At 37.1% G+C, this 19,280-nt stretch overlaps 1 protein-coding gene across 1 annotated transcript in view; it reads left to right on the plus strand.

Annotated features, from left to right (window-relative positions):
* Positions 1–18,904, plus strand: part of THSD7B (thrombospondin type 1 domain containing 7B) — a gene marked incomplete at its 3' end in the record, with an annotated part of 691,568 nt that extends 672,664 nt beyond the window's left edge. The window contains exons 21-27 of the mRNA XM_084247796.1: positions 3,018–3,177; positions 4,224–4,397; positions 4,573–4,668; positions 6,761–6,843; positions 9,169–9,361; positions 12,309–12,396; positions 18,823–18,904. Coding sequence (XP_084103922.1) covers positions 3,018–3,177; positions 4,224–4,397; positions 4,573–4,668; positions 6,761–6,843; positions 9,169–9,361; positions 12,309–12,396; positions 18,823–18,904 — 876 coding nt within the window. The remainder of the gene's footprint in view (positions 1–3,017; positions 3,178–4,223; positions 4,398–4,572; positions 4,669–6,760; positions 6,844–9,168; positions 9,362–12,308; positions 12,397–18,822) is intronic.
* Between the last annotated feature and the right edge of the window lie 376 nt (positions 18,905–19,280).

Here is a 19,280-nt window from a genome sequence, read left to right on the forward strand (position 1 = left end):
CAAACCATAATGGGGCGGGGGGGGGGGGCTTACACAGAAGATGTGCCAATTTTGCTACTATTTTATATGGGAAGATGTTAGCAGCAAAAAAAGTGTTTATCCTCTGGCTTCACTTTCTAAAATGTTTTCTGACTCTTTAAGTTCTTCAGCTGATAACACAGATCCACACATAGGTTGCCAAATCTGTTTAGAACTCAGTCTTGCAGGCCTAATTTCGGTCAAAATTCTACCACAGTTCCTGGCTCAGCAATTTTTGCCGAGTTTCTGAGCTTTCCAGTCTGTTTTCTTATCTGTATGATGGAAGTTGAAATAGTACCAATTTTGCTGAAAGGGAGCCGGGGGTGGGGGGGTTTGTATGGATTAGTGAGTTCAGATGCAGTGCTTATTATGTAGTACCTGACATAAATTCTGAGCTTAATAAACTGTGGTTGGTATTATAACTTTGATTAAAACTCTGATTATTAGCACCAGCTGCCAGTCCACATCTGCTAGAGACACTGACTCAGAGTATACAAAATATCCGCTAATATCTGGACTGTGCAGTGGAGAGCTAGAGAATCCTGGTTGTTGACAAGCTTGTGCCAAGTAGTCTGGGTCTGTTTGCCCTCCCTAGTGTGTAAAGTCTCGTGAATAAGGGAGAGTGAATGTTCACTTTATGAATATCATTACAATTCTGATGTTGATTTCTTTTCATATCATGACTGTTGTCAAAAGTATAGGTTGAAGTATATGGTTGAAGGAGGATGCATATTAGGAGCAAATTGTTGTTTGTCTTGATTTTTAAAATGATCCCTGTGATTTCATGTTTCCTATGAGATCTTCATACACCATTTCCTGAAATGTTAAACACTAATCAGTTGTAGCCTCTGTTACCTGAGGTTCCAGATAGCAGTAATTTCAAATCTTGTATGTGATGCAGTAGCTTCAGACTATTCTGAAGTAAGCATACAGTCTAATACTCTTTAGCAACACATATACCTTTCGCAATTCTGCAGTGGCTCCATCCTCTGAAGTAATAAGTTATAAGAGAAATCCTCTTAAAAGAGGAATTTAACATACACTAGCTATTTCCCACTTTAGGGAGTTAGCATTCACTTGAGTATTTGCTGTGTGTGATAGTTGATTTTAAACCTCCACTTATTTCCCCAAATAATGCACTCAGGTTCAGAATTAGGGTGCATGTTTTGGCAATTTCACAACAGCTGAAGAAAAGATTAGAGCAATTATGAGCTATTGATAAGTCAAGTGTGGAAATGCCATCTTAGTAAACAAATCATAATCATGTTATGGCATCTCTAGAAGAGGATGTAATGGCCCCTATTGATATGCTACTCAGATTCTTCACGCTTAAAATTGCTTCAACTAGGACCTCGTGCAAGTCAAACTATTTCTGGACTTCTTCTTATGTCAAGAATTTTTTCAGCATCCACCCTACACCTCCAGTAGTCTGTTTATGAACTGTCCTTGACACTTGACTGCTGTTTCCACAGTGCCTTGACTTGGCTGGTGCTCAGTAGGCCTATCAGCTTCTGATGACTTACCTGTTCCATGCCCTGGGTCATTTTCATGCTTTAGCTGACCACCTTGTACTTCTCTCCTTTCTGTCACTTTAAAAGCCACATCTCCAAGACCTAGGCAATGCAGTTTCTAGGTCCTGTTGGGGAAAAAGAGTAGAAGGAGATGAAACTCTGTTTCCCAGTACATAGTACCGTTGTCACTGTTCTCTCATAATGGGCTGTAGTATCTTGCTTCTCTGGCTGCAGCAACAGAAATGCAAAGCCCCTCTCTCCTATTTGGGAGAGGGTCTACCAGTGGTCACCACGTGCCAGACTCTGGACTAAGTGAAAGCTCAGTGACACACCTTGGAAGTATAGGAGAGTTAATACTCTCCAAGATGGACATTGACCACAGAGAATTGGATCCAAGGAGGAGCTGGCATTTTAATGACTCCCCCTTCTTCCACTCACCTCCATTATTGATGGGACTGAGTCCTCCTGATACCACATGGCCTGACTGGAAGAAATTGTGGTTGACCAAGAAACCAGCTGTGTTTACTTGTGGCAAGGAGGCAAGTGTAGCAACGCATTACTTTACATTTGCTTTTCCTCTGTTTCTCCTTCAGTTCTTTTACCTTCACTCTTGTCATCTTAGGATTTCACTTCCTTAGCACAATAGTTTTGCCCTCACCCATTTTTATAGGTATTTATACCAAAAAATACCTTTTTATGGCTATTTATATTATTTACATCTAAAAGTTATCCAAATAATTAAGCACCAACCCCCTCCCCTTTTTAAGTATGAGTACCTGAATAAAACTGAGGAGGAAAAAACACTTATGAGTAGCTGCCAAAAATGCTCTAGTGGGAATCCTTTCATTAGACAGATGGCTGAGCCATATAACCACTAAGACATTTCCAATTCTAAGCTGCTGTTTCTGTGAGACACCATACACTTTTTTTCTAATTGTCTAGAATAATCTGAGTGGGATTTGTTTAAAGTATCTTCAAAGAACATTATTCAGCACAGAAGGTATGCTGGGAAAACAACTTTTCATGGTAATAGAGAAAAGCAGTGTATTACTGGAAACCTTAACCTAATCCATATGAGAAAGTACTGAATTCCCTACAAAAGAAAAACAAGCAAAGTAAAAGAGAAATTTATGCCCTGTGGCTGTACATGCTTTCTTAGGGAGTGATTATGGATTAGGCCATTTTATCACATACACCTAGACAAGTTATGTATTGGTTTTTTTTTTTTTTTCATTCAGTCCTGGCTGTGTTCCAAAATGAATCATCATATTCTGAGTACATAAATTCTGTGGCATAAATTTGCATTTATACTTCAGCTTATTCATCAGCTCTCTAAGAATTTCTTGGTGATACTTTATGTGAGCAATTCACAGATCACTCTCTATGCAGAAATATGCAACCAGGGTTTTCTTGGCAAGGGGTGCTAGGAGTCAAAACTCTCATAGGCTAATTATTTGGGTAATTCTAACAGTATCTTTCCTCTCACAGGGTGGAGACTGCGGGGAAGGAGTCCAGATCCGAAGCCTTTCCTGCATGGTCCACAATGGCTCCATCTCCCACACCGCTATACCTGTAGATGATGCACTGTGTGGAGACATGCCCTTCCAGAATAGCATCCTGAAGCAGCCCTGTTCTGTTCCTTGCCCAGGTATGCAATTTTCGATGATTGTGAATGCTTTAATGACCTGTTCATTACTTCTACTTTTTCTGGAAAAACTCTCATCAAATTTGAGGTTTTAAAATTGCAAAAGTTAATTTAAGTGAGGTTATCACTTTGGAATATTCTCACAACTTCAATGGAGGTAAAGCAAGCCTGAGGAAAAGGACAGGACATGGAAATATAAGAGCTAAGTTTCAATCATGTCACTGGCATTTTACATGGAACAATCTTTGAGTGATGGTAGCTCCACCTAGAGTATGTGCTAATACTTGACCTGACCATCTCTAGCACACTGGCTAGTACTCAAAATAAGTGTTGACTGAACCCATGAGTGGATGAATCCCTGGGTGGCAGCAGGGTGGGAACAGTAAGGATTATGAAACTCTCATTTAAATGGACAAGTTCTATGTATTTGTAAAGATGATCACTATTTATATTTATGTATCATTTTATTCCTAATAGCACAACTGGGTTTGGGTGACCTAATTTTAAGGTAACTTAATATACCTTTATATACAGCCTTATAATATGGCATGAAACTGACCTTTGTGTGTAAACTCATACATACATGTGCACATATATTTACATACTGTATGTACATAAATGTATGTGCTTAGATTATTAAATATTCTTTGAGCCCAACATTACTCCACTTCAGTGACTGTCTTATTCCCCTTATATGGTTTTTAAGAACATCCATTTTATGATATTATGCTGCTCTTTGAAAACTGAGTTACCATAATCTTTCCATCTCCCCTTTAAAAATTTTATTTTCACTAGCTGACATACAGTGTTCACTAGATAAGATTACTATAATTTGAGACAAAGTAATGGCAATCTCATTTTCGGCACTATCTTGCTAAACTAGATTAAACCATAAATAACTTTATCATTTAGTACTGTCTAAATGGAAAATTGGTCAAAGACAAATGTGCAGTATCCAGAAATTGCCCACCACCACCAATCTCCCTGCCTGGGTAATGTGTAGGTTTAGTTTTCACGTTCCCTCTGCTCTGTGCTTCACACTTACCCAGGAGACTGCCATTTAACGAAGTGGTCAGAGTGGAGCACGTGTGAATTAACCTGCATTGATGGAAGAAGCTTTGAGACAATGGGCCGCCAATCTAGGTCAAGGACATTTATAATTCAGTCTTTTGAGAACCAAGACAGCTGCCCCCAGCAGGTTCTGGAAACACGCCCTTGTACAGGTACCAAGAGAACTTTTCACTTCTTTTTTTTTTTTAATTAATAAATTTTATTTTTATATTCCTCATACAATTGCAATCCACCCATTCTGAACTTTTCACTTCTTAAGCTCCATTGATTAATGTTTATACTATTTTTATATGCAGTATAATAGAACCAGTTTACATTTACTTGCAGGAGGCAAATGTTACCACTACACATGGAAAGCAAGTCTTTGGAACAATAATGAACGAACTGTATGGTGCCAGCGTTCAGATGGCATTAATGTCACAGGTATTCCTGCCTAAGACTACTGTGGACACTTCAAAAAGACCTGAGTTTTGCTGTCTGTGAGGACAATTAGCTTAAAATTATAAGCAATAGGAGTGGGCAAGTGGCCTAATTAAATGATATTTTTAGCAAATTACCATCAGATTTTCGCATCTTAGAAAGCAAACATACTATATCAGACAACTTAAATAAAAATTTCCTTAACAGTCACAATCTAAGATAAAGACTGAAAATGATCAGTGCTAGCTTACAACAGTGCTCTCTAAAATTTTAAATGATGTAGCATCTCTATATAAAATTTTTGAGGCTATATCTCAATCTACCATATTCCTATGCTGCCATGCTAATATACATATTCTAAAAACACATGCAAATTAATAAATAATGTTAAAATATTTTAATGGTACAAAAATTATAGGTGCTTATGTTCAAAACCTATATTTGAATATGGTAGTCATGATTATTAACATCTAAATATAAATTAAGGAAGGGCACCTCATTCATGGCAAATGGTCTTCTGCAAAAAAATTTTAATGCTTGCCTATTGGAGGAAAGTCAGTTGCCATGTTTTACTTACTGTTCACAGTCAGATAAACTCTGACAGTTTATCACAGGGGTGGGAGAATACTATTATTTCTATAGGGATAGAAGGATTGTCAGCTCTATTTTTTGTTTTTGCACTCAGTATTATCTTTAATCTATAGTTTATAAAGATAATATATTTTAAACTACTTTTTAGTTTTGTAAGTTTGGTAAAACTAAATATACTATATAAATCTACCTACACAGGAACACAGAACCCATCATATGCTGAGAATTAAACTACTAAAGATTATAATCTCAAGTTACATCTACAATAGTGGCCATTTGGTGAATGAACTCATTAACAGTATTTTCTGCTCAGGATTATGAGAACTTTAGTCTTAATATTTAGACAAAAAGTTGCATGTGCTATACAAATTCTAGTATTTTCTCCCTACTTCCCAAAAGTTCCCATCTGCCAAAGGTGCACACACAGCCTTAGCTATCACTGGTTTATAGAGGAGAGGGGGATGAGACCTCCAAACACAATAGGTAGCAGCATTACTTTGAGTTCTTGTCACTAACACTCAAATTTGCAATTTCACATCTCGATGCTAATTGTGGGGTTTGTATCTATAATTCATTGTGGATTATTTGATTTCTTTTTCAAGTTGCAGTGAGACTTTTCTGCTTCATTTTCAGGGAAAATGTAGACCTTCCTATTCTCCACACTACCTTATGCCCAAGCTTTTTGATAACTACAAAGTCAAACTGTAATTGGTTGACAATTACAATAATGCAAAGGCTAGAACTAATAAATACAACCGATATTATATAAATGCAATCTAAATAATTTCCTCAAATGTCAACTTATTAGCTTAGTACCTTGAATCTAAAAAAGGCACTACTAATGTGTGCATGATTTTCATAGTATGGAGACATCATTGTACATATTATAGACATCTAGTTATTTAAAAAATTACTTACTAAGCAAGTACTGTGTCAGCTGCATGACTGCCCCTCCTAGAGCTTATAGATTTTGTTCTTTAAACTGTATGTGAGTATGTGTATGTGTGTGTGATTGTATCGATGTGTACTCTGGTTAAAATATGTTACCAAAGCATTTGATTTGATGAATTGATTAGTGGCCATTCTTTTAGCATTCAGTTATAGGGACTTAGAGTGCTTCATTGAGTATTCAGGAGCTGGAGAAAAATGTATATAAAATGAGTCTTTGAGCAGATTTATTTTTTGCTCTTGAACTTAAATTGAGATTTCCTCAATTCTTTTACTGATCCTGGCACTCACAAACTGCCCTGAAGCATAGCCATATGATAGAATCACATTGTCAATGTGCAGAGCTAAAACTACAATAATCAGCTTCTGTTAGCAGAGCTTCTCATCTCAAAGAACTCATACTGGGGCAAGCCAAAAAAATAAGACTGAGCTACATATAATTTTTTTTTAAACATGACACTTTTACAGAATGACCAGTGCCAGAGAAAGGAAAAAAAAAATGTTTTAAATGTTTATCATAGAAAATCTCAAAATGATGATGGGAATTCCTTTGTAGGAGGCTGCTCCCCTCAAGCACGTCCTGCTGCTATTCGGCAGTGCAACCCAGCCTGCAGAAAACCTTTCTCCTACTGTACACAGGTGAGTCTTGCACTGGACAATTTAAATGCTTTAAATACAAGCATTTAAATTTCTGTGTTAAGCATTTGCTATTGGATGTTTTCCAGTCGGCTATAGCCTAAACAGTAGTTCTGTGTGCACGTGATACCATCTAGAGGCATTTGCAGGAGTAATCACAGTTAATTTTTTTTTTTAAATGAAGTTACATGGGTTTACAATATTAACTCAGAATTAATAAAATAAATAAATGGCAGGGTAAATGTTTTAAATATACTATGTATAGACATATAGGTATTCCTAAATGGCAACACATTAAAATTCTAAATACTAAAAACCACAAGGGAAATGAAATAAAACAGTTGATTTATTCTTCTATTCCTAACCTGTCATAAACTATTTTGAATGATGTTGTAAATGAATGTTCATATTTGCTAATTGTTAGTTAGCAAAATTGGTTAGCATTGTGCCAGTTGATTTTAGTTCTTTTTAAATAAGCCAATACATACCTATGGATAAAAATATTTTTCCTACCCTAATTCCCATCTACCCCTGCTCAGGAATTGATGCAAATGTACAGTGAATCCTGTCAATGACACTAATGGTATGCAGTACATATGTGATTTCTTAAAAGTTATGTTCCTTAAGGAAACAAATGTCTTTTTATAATGTATTCTTTCCAAAAGTTAGCTGGTTAAAAATAAACACCCAATCCTATTTTATGGCTTTTCTACTTCAAGGTGGGTTTGTTACTGAAAAAAAGCTAATGACTAAACTTACAAAACAAGTAGCTAAAAAGAGATCAGAAACAATTTTATTGGCCTACATACAGTCGCAAAATAGAAATTGTCATTTGCCACTAACTCTCTAAATACCTTCTCTAATAAAACAAATCTATATTTTCCTTTAAATACGTGTAACCCATAACACATTTCACTCAGACTAATAGAGATGATTTTGAAAGGATGACTTTATCACCAGCATATACAGTTCTCTTAGTTATTTCTCTCTATACCTTCAGTTAAAACCATTAATAATTGTTATTATATAACATGCTACTTTCTTAAACTATGGGAAGTTACTAACTAGATCACATCATATTTTTCCCTGCCCTTCTTTGGTAGGTGATTGAGGGATCTTTAGTTTTAAAATCTATTGTATCTCAAAACCATGTCCTTAGTCAACAATTGATTATCTCGATAAATCTGGCTGATTGATAAGGCCAGATAAACAGTTTTAGGTAAGGAACAGTATGAGCACAGTCATAATCTGTCCTACTTGTTTGCTAAAGGAAGACCATTTTCAGTTTCACTTCCAGAAGCAGAAACTCTTGTCCATTATACTGGATCATAGTGAGCTCAAAGGTTTATTTGTACAAGAAAAGTGACCTAGAATCTAAAGATAAATGTGAAGGACACGTTGTCACAATGCCAACTAGAAATGTGATGTGACACTGGCCTGCTACAAGTAAGGACAGATATATCATCACTCTCTTAGACACGTGTCTGTGGTGCAGTCTTCTGTCCCTCCACTTGGGCTGCCTTGACTGCAGAAGCAAGCCTGTAAACAGAGAGTAATTCAGGGCTTCCCCGGTGGCGCAGCGGTTGAGCCCTGGGTTGTGAAGCTGCCCGCAGCCTGGGTGGCTTCGGTTCGATCCCCGGCTGCTCCCCGGCCACCGGAGGAGGGTCCCACATGGCGGGCAGACCTCTCCTGCCACCCGCTGCTCCCCTCAGCAGTGTACCTCGGTCCTTCTGCCTGCTCTGCTCCCCGCTCTGGCGAATTCTCTCACCCTCCCACGTTTCTGACTGTACCCAGTGCTTGTATAAATAAATAAATAAATCTTTAAATAAAATAAAATAGAGTAATTCAGCCCAGTTAGACTAGTGGTAGAAGGTGATAAGGCAGCAGGAGCAGACAGAGACCTCAAAGAAGTTATGTACATAATCCCTGTTGCTTTGTTTCTCAGTATCAAGAACTGGTTGGAGTGGACAGGAGAACAAAACGGCTGTTGGGAAAGTTGAGGATAATTTGATTCAATACCTTAACTACATTCTTTTTTTTTTCTTAGATGTTTAATACCTTTCATTGACAAAGAATTCCGATTTAATATTTGGAAGCTCTAAGAATTATAATCTTTTGGAAAAACGGGTGATTTACGTTAGAGTTTGCTTTAGAATTCAGAAAGATGAACTATTTAGTAGATTTTCATCTGTTTGGCAAGTCTGTTGCTGAGAAACTCTAAATTTCCATGACACATCATATAAATATTAAGTGATTCCGACATTTAAATTGTTATTTTTCATCTGCACAACTCACTGTATAACCATAAAAATATCTTTTTTGCTGTAGGGTGGAGTCTGTGGTTGTGAGAAGGGTTATACGGAGATATTGAGATCAAATGGTTTCCTGGATTACTGCATGAAGGTACCTGGCTCAGAGGATAAAAAAGCTGATGTGAAAAACCTTTCAGGAAAAAACAGACCCGTGAATTCAAAAATACATGATATTTTTAAAGGATGGTCTCTTCAACCCCTTGAACCAGGTGTGTTTCAGTTATAAGAAATGTAAAATTTCTCATGGTGGGGTGGGGGGTGGCATTCTTATATTATGAACGCTGCTTGTGATGGAAACAATGGATGTAAGGAGGAAAACAGGAGAAAAGGAGGCAATATGGTCTCATTCAAGGTTTCTCAGATTTGAATGTTGTATAATATATTGTTCCCTTTAGCTATATTGTGTTCCTATGCATAGTGGGGGCTAAGTATATAGCCCCAGCCTAAGGGACGCTGAATTGAGAAACCGTAAAGAGCACTGGTCTCAAAGACATACAGACCTTGTTGGCATCATAGCTCAGACTGTACCTGCTTTGTGATTGAGAGCAATTTCTTCACCTCCCTGGGTCTATTTCTTCATCCATGAAATCAGTCTAAAGGCACTTGCCCTGCAGGATTGTCAGGTGAATTAGCAGTGTCAAGCCTGTGTGCTCAGGTACTGGTGGTTATTAAGGACAGGAGGGACATTTATTAGATGTTTTTTGTCTTCCCTGTAGTCCCAGGCTGGCTATGCATCCTGAATAATCTCATTATGTTCTTGCAACTTAATGGGATGTTATCACCCCCATTTTAGAGATTAGGCATCTGAAGCTGACAGTACAAACTAATTTGACCAAGGCCACACCACCAGAAGTTAGCAGAAAAAGTGTGAAAACAAGGTCATTAAAGTTCTTACATAACACTAGTCTCTGCTGCCCACTTTGGAAAGTGGGCAGAAAATTAGAGATCCTCAGTGCATATTTTAAATCTCTCTCCTGGGAAATAAAATGCTAGGAATAACTGAGTAAAGTAAAGCAGTATAACTGAAGGGGTTGAGAGGAAGGAGACAGAGGTCAAGTAAAATATAGTTGTCATTTGGGAAGTTTCTTCCTAGACCCTATGCCTCTACCATACCAAAAGTGTGTTTACAAGAAGCCAGAACAAGAGCCCATGAACCCTAGATCTAGTGGAAGAAACAAGATGTATATTCCCAATCAACCTTGTAGGATGGCCACGTTATCTGTTCAACTCTGGACTTTCCTCTATGTCTTTGCATAACATAGATGTTTAAAAATGTCTACATTAGTAGCTTTAAATTTGAAAGAAGGATGATATAAAATGTAGTCAGGCTAACCCATTATTTCAGGAGAAGTAGGGTGAGGTCCCCTGGGAAATGAATCTTCAAATCCACAAATGAGGTCCTGAAACTTAGGGGGTCTAACTAAAACATCAACAATATCATGCATATGATGAACATGTTGATGATGTATACACGCATACATATATAATATTGCATACATGCATGTGTATACACGTTTGTTTGGGAAGAGTTAAGAGTGGCAATTAGATCAATCTCAGGAGGCAATTTGGCCTAAAATTTCCTAGGAATTCATCATGCAAATATATACATACACTGAAAGAAGTATGTATATGATATGTGTTGCTTGTTATAAATCTATACAAACTACCTAAATATCTATTAATAGAATGAAAAACAATATGATACAACTATGCGATATAGCTGATATTTTTACTGAGAATGTCTTTAGGTAGATATGCATGTATGTACTAATACTCATAGGTATGCACAAAAAACTATGGAATGAGTTACAAGAAAAAAACGGTACAAGCTAGTTTCTGAGTAAAGAAGTGATAGCAAAAAAAAAAAAAAAAATTTCCTCTCAACCTCTATATAAAAAGTTCTGTCTTAGTGTAATGGTCATGGACCACATACTTCTAGACTAGGAACTTAATAACATTGGATTTTCCCAATACTTTATCTCTGTTTGTTGTAGGTATAAGACAAGAAGTACATTCTTGCTCAGGGAAGACTTTTCTATGGCCAATATGAACAAAAAAAATCACCTAAGATTAGGGGATTCCGGCCTCCCCTGTGGCACAGCGGGTTGAGGGCAGCACTGTGAAGCTGTCCACAGCCTCTGCAGTGCCCTTTCAATTCCTGGCCAGCCATGGAGATTCCCACATGGTGTGGCAGGCCTCTCCTGTCTCGCCCACTGCTCCCCTCAGCAGTGTATTTCAGTCCCTCTGCCTGTTCTGCTCCCTGCTGTATCTGGTGTCTCTCACACTCCCGCACCTCTGGCTTGTACTCCAGTGCTTGTATAAATAAATAAATAAGAATAGGGGATTCCATCATCAGTATTTTAAAGAGATCAGAATCAAAGCCTTGCTAAAAGTTTTATGACCCTACCAATATATCATTACTTACATCAAAAGCTCATTCTAAAACCTGATTTAGGCTTAGAAGTGTCTTCTAAGCAAAAAGTTTTAATAGTAATATAATTGTGATTTTATTCCAAACAAGTCTTGTTTACAACAGATTTAATTTTTTTTTCCTCCCATGGAAGCCTTAGAATAACATACTGATGTGTGGGTTTTGGACCCACAGTTAATTACATTCATGTAGTATAATGAGTTTGTATATGGGTATTTCTTTCAGAAAACGATGCAATTTCTTTGGGATACTAAAGCACTGCCTGTCAATCCTATTCTTAGTTAACTGTGTGCTCACATGAAACAGCAAAATTCACTAGATTTCCAGAAACTCAAATTTACATATGCTCATTTTATAGTAATTTGGTGAACTGATTAGCTTGTTCAGTTATTTTTTTCACCAAAAATTTGGGAAGTTAAGTCACCAAGAATGGTCATTGTTTATTTTGCATGTAGGATTTTTCGGTCCTATTTATGTTAAAATATGTTGTGAACATTTTGCATTGCATGTATAATACTGTATATACATCAAATTAATTAAAAATAGCCTTCTAATTGTTAGACTGAGATAAGTTTTTTCAAAACCCTGTTTATCAACAATCATCAGCTTTTTTGACATTTGATCACTGTCACATATAAGTATTTCCATTTATACACAGGTCTCACAATTCAAATGAGAAATTAAGCTGTGTATGCTAAGCTTGCTATGTTATCTCTTTTAAACAGATGGCCGAGTAAAAATTTGGGTTTATGGCGTTTCAGGTGGCGGTTTTCTTATCATGATTTTCCTAGTATTTACTTCCTACCTTGTTTGGTAAGTACTGAATCGTATTATATTTTTATTCACTATTTTTGTAGGTGGTATATTATAGTAGATGAAAACTTATATCAGGATCATTGGCCAGTATAACACGACCATTGAGCCCTACCATAAATAATCAACAACAGAATTGTTGAAAATAGGTGATGTTGTTTTCATTGGCAGTAATGTTTATATATTTGGTTTTCAAATACTGTTAGAAGGTATAAAACACAAATCATTAGTCAAGACTTGCCCATTTTAGTGTTTGACTTAGATCAATCAGTAGCTTTCAGCTTCGACTGTATATTGGCAGGCCCTGGCACCTCTCAGTAACTGATTGAGTGTGGCTGGGTCCTCTGGATATTGAGCAGTGCCCCCAGGTGATTTTAATATGCAACTAACACTGACAGCCATTATTCTAAATAATTCTAGTTCTTAAATTCTGTTCTTAACTTGGCCTGTTTTGACTAGTTGGGTAAAACTAACCAGAAAAATTATGTCAAAGTACTTTTTAGGTTTAGATTATTTTAGATTATTATTTTTATGGATTATTTGAAATAATCTGTTAGTACGTTTAAACTAGGTGATTAACTAGCCATGGAAAGAAAATTTTAACTGTCAGTTCCAGAAACCCCATTTTGTAAATGACAGTTTCCTGAAATTTTATTATTTTCAGAAAATGATGATAGGTTTATTGTACAGAATATTTCAGTTGATGAGCCACTCTTGAAAGCAGATAGAAGTAGTAAATATACTGGAATGTTTTCAAGTGTGTGTGATGAGAATATTTTATTAGCTTCCTAAGCAGAATTTTCAAAAGATTATTTTCATGAGATCAAAGTGTTACTGTTTTTTTCCAAGTCAAGATATTTATATTCATCATCTGTCTCAGACTATTTTCTTGATAATTTTTACCCAAGTTTTAATCTTGATTCATATTTTGCCTCAAATTCTATTTCCAGGGCTACACAAGTTTTTGAATTCATGCTCTTGGTCAGTGAAAGTTTAGTGAGAAAATGCAATGGCTTTAATTCCTTCTGCCACCTATAGTGATAGAAATTGGATTCCTATCCAACTAATGTTTCTATAGTGTTGTAGCAAAAACTAACACCTCCAATTAGTCATGCACCCTATAATCAAATAATTTGATCTTAACAAATGTGAAGTTGAATGTGTTACATTCAGAAGCATTCAACCCCCAGAAAGGAGTAGAAAAAGGGAGAAAGTTCTTAAATTGAAATAAAGGACATGAAGGTTTGACAGCTGAGAAACTGCTAGCAATGGCCCAATATATTGTAATTACACTGTAAACTAATCTGTCTATTAGCTTGTAAAAGCTTGAATATATTCTAGCTGTTAAGTCACATCCCCAATTCTGTTCCCTCTTAAGTTAAATATCTAAATGAACATTCAGTAATACCCATAAAATTTGCCTTCTTACACTTCTCTATTCCCTCCAATATAAAAAATATTAACTTTAATCCATTTCCTTAACAAAAAATATTTATCGAGGCCCTTTCTGTACAACTTTAGGCTCTGGGAGTTAATTACATACATTACTTATTTCTAGTGATATAATTTCCTAAGGAATTTTTAATATAAAAGATCAATGAAATTTTCCCAATTTCAATATCAAAATCACATAAATATTTATATATATAATTTCCCATGTTTTACATCCCAGTGCCTGATTTTAATACCCCCTTTGAGAGCAACACAGTAGCTGCATGTTTGGACTCATTACAAATGCCTCCTCCTGCTGTCCAGCCGGATCCTAAAACTTAGGAAACCAGCACCCTCTTTCTCAGACACTACCAGTTATGCTGCCTAATCAATTAGTCTTCCACAACTTCATTCTAAAAGTCACTTTCAACTCTACCTGCTATTGCCCATGTCCTAGAGAATCATATGCAGTGTACAGGCTCAAATATACTTAGAACATTTCTCATTCAAGAAAAAAAACATTTCCTTCCTTAATAACTATTTTTGATTTGGATAAACCAGAACATTTTCTGTTCCAATATTTAATCATTATGCTTGGTCACACATTCCCATCAATAACCCTATGTTATATATTTCATACAAAGATCTGTACAAAGTTCACATCAGTTGTTTAGGTCACCTCCCTTTCCGCAGGCAAATTCAGTCTTTGATTTCCATACAAGTTTCCACCTAAGTTGTTTGAGATAAACAAAGTTCAAATTCACATATATAGGAAGTTGGCCATTTGGCGGGGGGTGGGGGAGAGGCATCTATGCATTTATGATCTTCATGTTAAAAAAAATCCTTGCATTATAAATATAGTCCCTTGCTATAGTTGTCTTTGGATAGTGCACATATATATATATATATATATATATATGTATCGGTGTATACATATATATTACAGAGGGTGAATATAAGAATACAAATGCTATATTTGGACACTTATGTTGGTACCTTCTAATTTCATATGGAGGCTTCTGTTTCTATAGTTTTTACTGCTTATAGCCTATTCATTTAGAATGAATTTATCACTAGCTATTGGCATTTCATCACTTCTTTCCAAAAACTCAGATGCCAACATTTTCCTGGCCATACAGTGTGGAATAATTTGTCCATACCTCCTCCCCTGTGGCATTCACTCTAGTCATTTGTATAAGTATCATCCTCCTCCTTTACCAAACCCCAAGAACTTTGGAGAAGTGACAGGTGCAATGATGAGGTATTATTGATAAGGGGATATATAAGTGACTGGATAAGTAATAATTAAGATCCATGACTTTTAGATACAAAGTCAAGGAAAAATTATGCCAAAGTACATTTCATAGGTTGTTTTAGTATACCATTATATTCGTTTTGAGAGTAAAGTGTCTATATAAAAGTTAAGTAACTTATCTGAGGTCAACCTGGTAAAAGCAACTTCAGTTTTCCCTAAACTGTTTGTTTTCTTTCCACTGATCTTTCTAGCTCTGTGATATCTTCCCCTTGACTAACCCTTTAGATTCCAAAGTACCTATAGCTTTCACATTTTTAGACTCATTGTTTCCCAAGTAAAATAAGCCATAAATCTGATAACCAACCAACTGATATCCAAACACATACCATTTGCTATTACATATGAGAATATGTATAGAATCCTATAGAATCCAAACAGATATTTTCACAGCATCTGCTTCTATTAAATAACTTACAAAATAGCTAAGAGATGACAGTTTTGGAGATTTTATGTTTTCTCTCCAAAATAAAAGGCTTAGCACAAAAGGAACTGCTATAATATGTCAGGTCTTAGGTGCATACTTTCGATGAAAGCAATTTATAATAAAATTTGGAAGCGCTTTTGAGAAAATATAAATTATCTTCTCAAGGACCACTTCTTCAGATACTACCCCTTGTGCATCTGCCATTAGTGATCAGTTTCAAATATATCACTGATGCCCCAATTCCCTGGCAGTAAAGATCCATGAGAATTTAATGGGTCGGCTTATAGTTAATCTAGATATAGTGTCCGGAAGCTACTCTAGATAACTACATTCATTCTGCCTAAGTCTGAGAGTCATACCCCCAGCCCAGTGAGGCTGGGTCCTCACAAGTATCTGTAAACAAAAGGCAGCTCCTGTTTTCACCAAGCTATTTAATCTCTACTGGCCTCGGTATGGGTCCTTATGGCTTGGTTTCAAAGCTGCTGAGAGAGGCCAGCAGCTTGCCTGTCAGTTTAGAATGAGCTCGCTTTTCTGGCTTCATGGCATTATCCTTTGCTAAAATGCAAATGACTAGAAGAGGTCACTGTAAAATGTGTCAGTCAGTGATCTCTTAGAGCCAGGGGCTGCATAATGGTTTATCCCTGTGCTAACTCCGTAAGTGATGGTGGCTGTCAAGTATGTCCCATTATGAAGAGTTATGAGGGAGCATCTTGGCTCTACAGGAGGGAATAGTGTGATGGATTAAAGATGGCCACTCTGGGTACAAGATGATGTGGTAGTGGCCTCTCCACCAAGCACTTGTCAGTCTGGGTTTAGTATTACACCTTTCCTGATATGAGCTGGAAAAACTGATTTAAAAATTACTTAATGAATCCCTAGGGGATAAAGGAAAGGGAGTTGGGGCCTCCAACAATAAGCCTCCTAGTTGTTGGCTTTATAGAGGTCAGACCTGCCACTCAGTACCTCTTCTGGTGTTCTTTTTAAAGAGTCAGAAAGCTTTATAAAGGTAGCTACTTAGCAAAGTTGCCAACATTTGAGAACTTTCAAAGTCTATAAAAGTTATAAAATCACACATAATCATAGTTGTGATTTTAGTTATCTGTCAATTGAGAGATTAAAGACTCCTAAAAAAAATATGTTCCCCACCACATCCCAAAATCCATAACAATTTCTGTAAAATTTTAAGCAGACTTTTCCAGGCCCAGCTCATACAGGCTGATCACTTTTTAAATGTCTCCCAGGCAAGAGTATTGCCCCTTTATAAAGATCCAGCCATTTTATTTCTCCTCTTTCTCTTTGTGTGATAGCTCTTAGCAAGTATCAGTTCAGAGTAATTGTCTAAAATGTTGGAAGTATCTATATTTCTCCCATTTATTTCCCTCCCCCCACAGAAGCGTGGGACATGGAAGGGAAAGACTCCTGTCATCATTTCAAATGAACTTCCTTATACATTAACATAGGACCATACACTATCACTTCTAAGTTACCCTAAACACTTATTTGCGTGATATCTTCATACCATTAAATTCTACAGATCAGCTTGTTCAAAACCCCATTTCAAGCTGGGTCCACTCTCTGGGCCCAGCAGTGTAACTAGAGCCACCATATAAAGAGTATAAAAGCTAATTCATACATATAGACAAAAGTTGTCTACCTTGTGCCAAAGTAACGGTACCTATATAAGGAGAATGCACTGAAGAGGTTGAAAGCATGGGGCTGTGTGTTAGACTTGCTAGGATCCAGGCTCTGCCATTCAATGACCTTAGGGAAGGTCAGTGATACTCTCTTCTAGAAAGTAGCGACTATCCTCCCCTCCTTCTCAGGGTTGTTCTGTGATTTATTGAGTTAGAGTATGTACAGTGATCAGCATGGGGTTTGGCACTTGTGTGAATCTGACTCATAACAGGTGTTGGTACACAACAAATAGTGTAGGTATTTGGACACCGGGAGAGAGCGCCATGCTAGCGAGAGTAACCCAATAGCTGGACTCTGAGGGTATAAGTAGGGAAAGAAGATGGAGTGTGTGTGTGTGGGGGGGGATTCAAACAATAGACATATTTTGAGATTCACCCTGTGCAAAGAATAAAAGAAGTGTAGACAACATTTTGCTCCAGATCAGGACACCACTTCGGCTTTTCTCTCTATCCCTCTACCTCCTTCTGTGTGTGTCTCCATCTCTGTGTCTGTCTCTCCTCCTCTCTCCCTCCTCTGTCCCTACCTTCTCCCCATCTCTTTCCCTTTGTGTCTGTCCTTCCCCCTCTTGCCTGTTACTGTCCCTCTCCATGTGTCTCTCTACTTCCCCCCCCCGCCATGTCTCTGTATCTCCATCTCTTTCTCAGGGTCTGTTTCTTCTGTCTCCTTGTCTCTCAGTCCCTGTCTTTCTTTTCTCTTCCGTCTCTCCTGTGTCTCTGTCAATTTCTTCCTCCTTGTCTCTCCATCCCTCTGTCCCTGTCTTTGTTTCTTATGCCGATGTTCCCCTCTCTGTGCCTGTCTGTCTTCCTCTACTCTGACTCTCTCTCTTCGTCCTCTCTGTCACTCTGTCCCTTTCTCAGTGTCTCCATCCCTCTCTCTCTCGGATGAGGAACAGTAGTTCTCTCTGACCTGGCAAAGCTGTAGACATCAGGTAAACCAGGTGATAAGGATACAAAAAATCAGTGAAATTTTCCTAGCAGACTGCAGTGACTTGACAGCTAAATGTCAGATTTCAGGACAAAGCTGAAGCATGTTTTATTTAAATCAAGACCAGCAAAAGGCACTAGAGTTTGATAGTTGTACTGCTAACGATGTTAAATATCTGTAACAGAGAGGTCACAGTGACTTAGGAACTAGTGAAAAGTAGATGCTCACATTACTTCATAAAAATAAGAAGAAAGTAGCCTTATACCATGTTAAATGTTTCAGTAAATCGTTCTGGAAAAATGATGCCGCCTTCTTAAATTAGGTTTAGCATGTACAAGTATTCAAAAAGAAGCAAGTCCAGATAAAACTTCCCTAAAGTCATTGAGTGACAGAGCCTGGATTCTAAGGAAATCTTACACACAGACCCATTCTTTTAACCTCTTCAATGCATTCTCCTTATATACATTCCATTAATTTAGCACAAGGCAGAAACAACTTTTATCTATACATATCAATTTTATACTCTGAATTTAAAAACATTTTGTCATTTAACTGCTCAATTTCCCATGCCTCACAATCATCTTTGGCAGATAAAATAGCTGTCAATCTTATCTGAGAATTTTTTTTCCCTTTGCAGCAAGAAGCCAAAACCACATCAAAGCACACCTCCCCAACAGAAGCCTCTGACCTTAGCCTACGATGGAGACTTAGACATGTAACCTGAAAAAGAAATCCAAATGTAGACATCAACTGCCTTAACCGCTTCTCTTTTGTAGCTCTCAGACTTCTCAGTTTTTTGAGGAATCTCACAATGTGATATATTGGGCAGAATACAAATATTGCAAAAGTAATATTGCCTCAACTTCATTTGGACATGGAGTCAAAGATTATTAATCTGCCATTTTGCTTTCAAATTGTTTGTGGGTGTGAGTTTAAGTTTTAGACTTTTCCCAAGGGACCTGAAAACCCTTCTCTTCCAGTTTGGAAATGGGAAGAAGAAAACAGGATGGAATTCCCACAGACTTGAGGAAACTATCTTCAGCAGCATGATGACAATCCAGAGGAAAGTCGAATCAAGGCATTTACTGTAAATGA

This window comes from Talpa europaea (genome assembly GCF_964194135.1).
Source record: "Talpa europaea genome assembly, chromosome: 1".
In the NCBI taxonomy this organism is placed as follows: domain Eukaryota; kingdom Metazoa; phylum Chordata; class Mammalia; order Eulipotyphla; family Talpidae; genus Talpa; species Talpa europaea.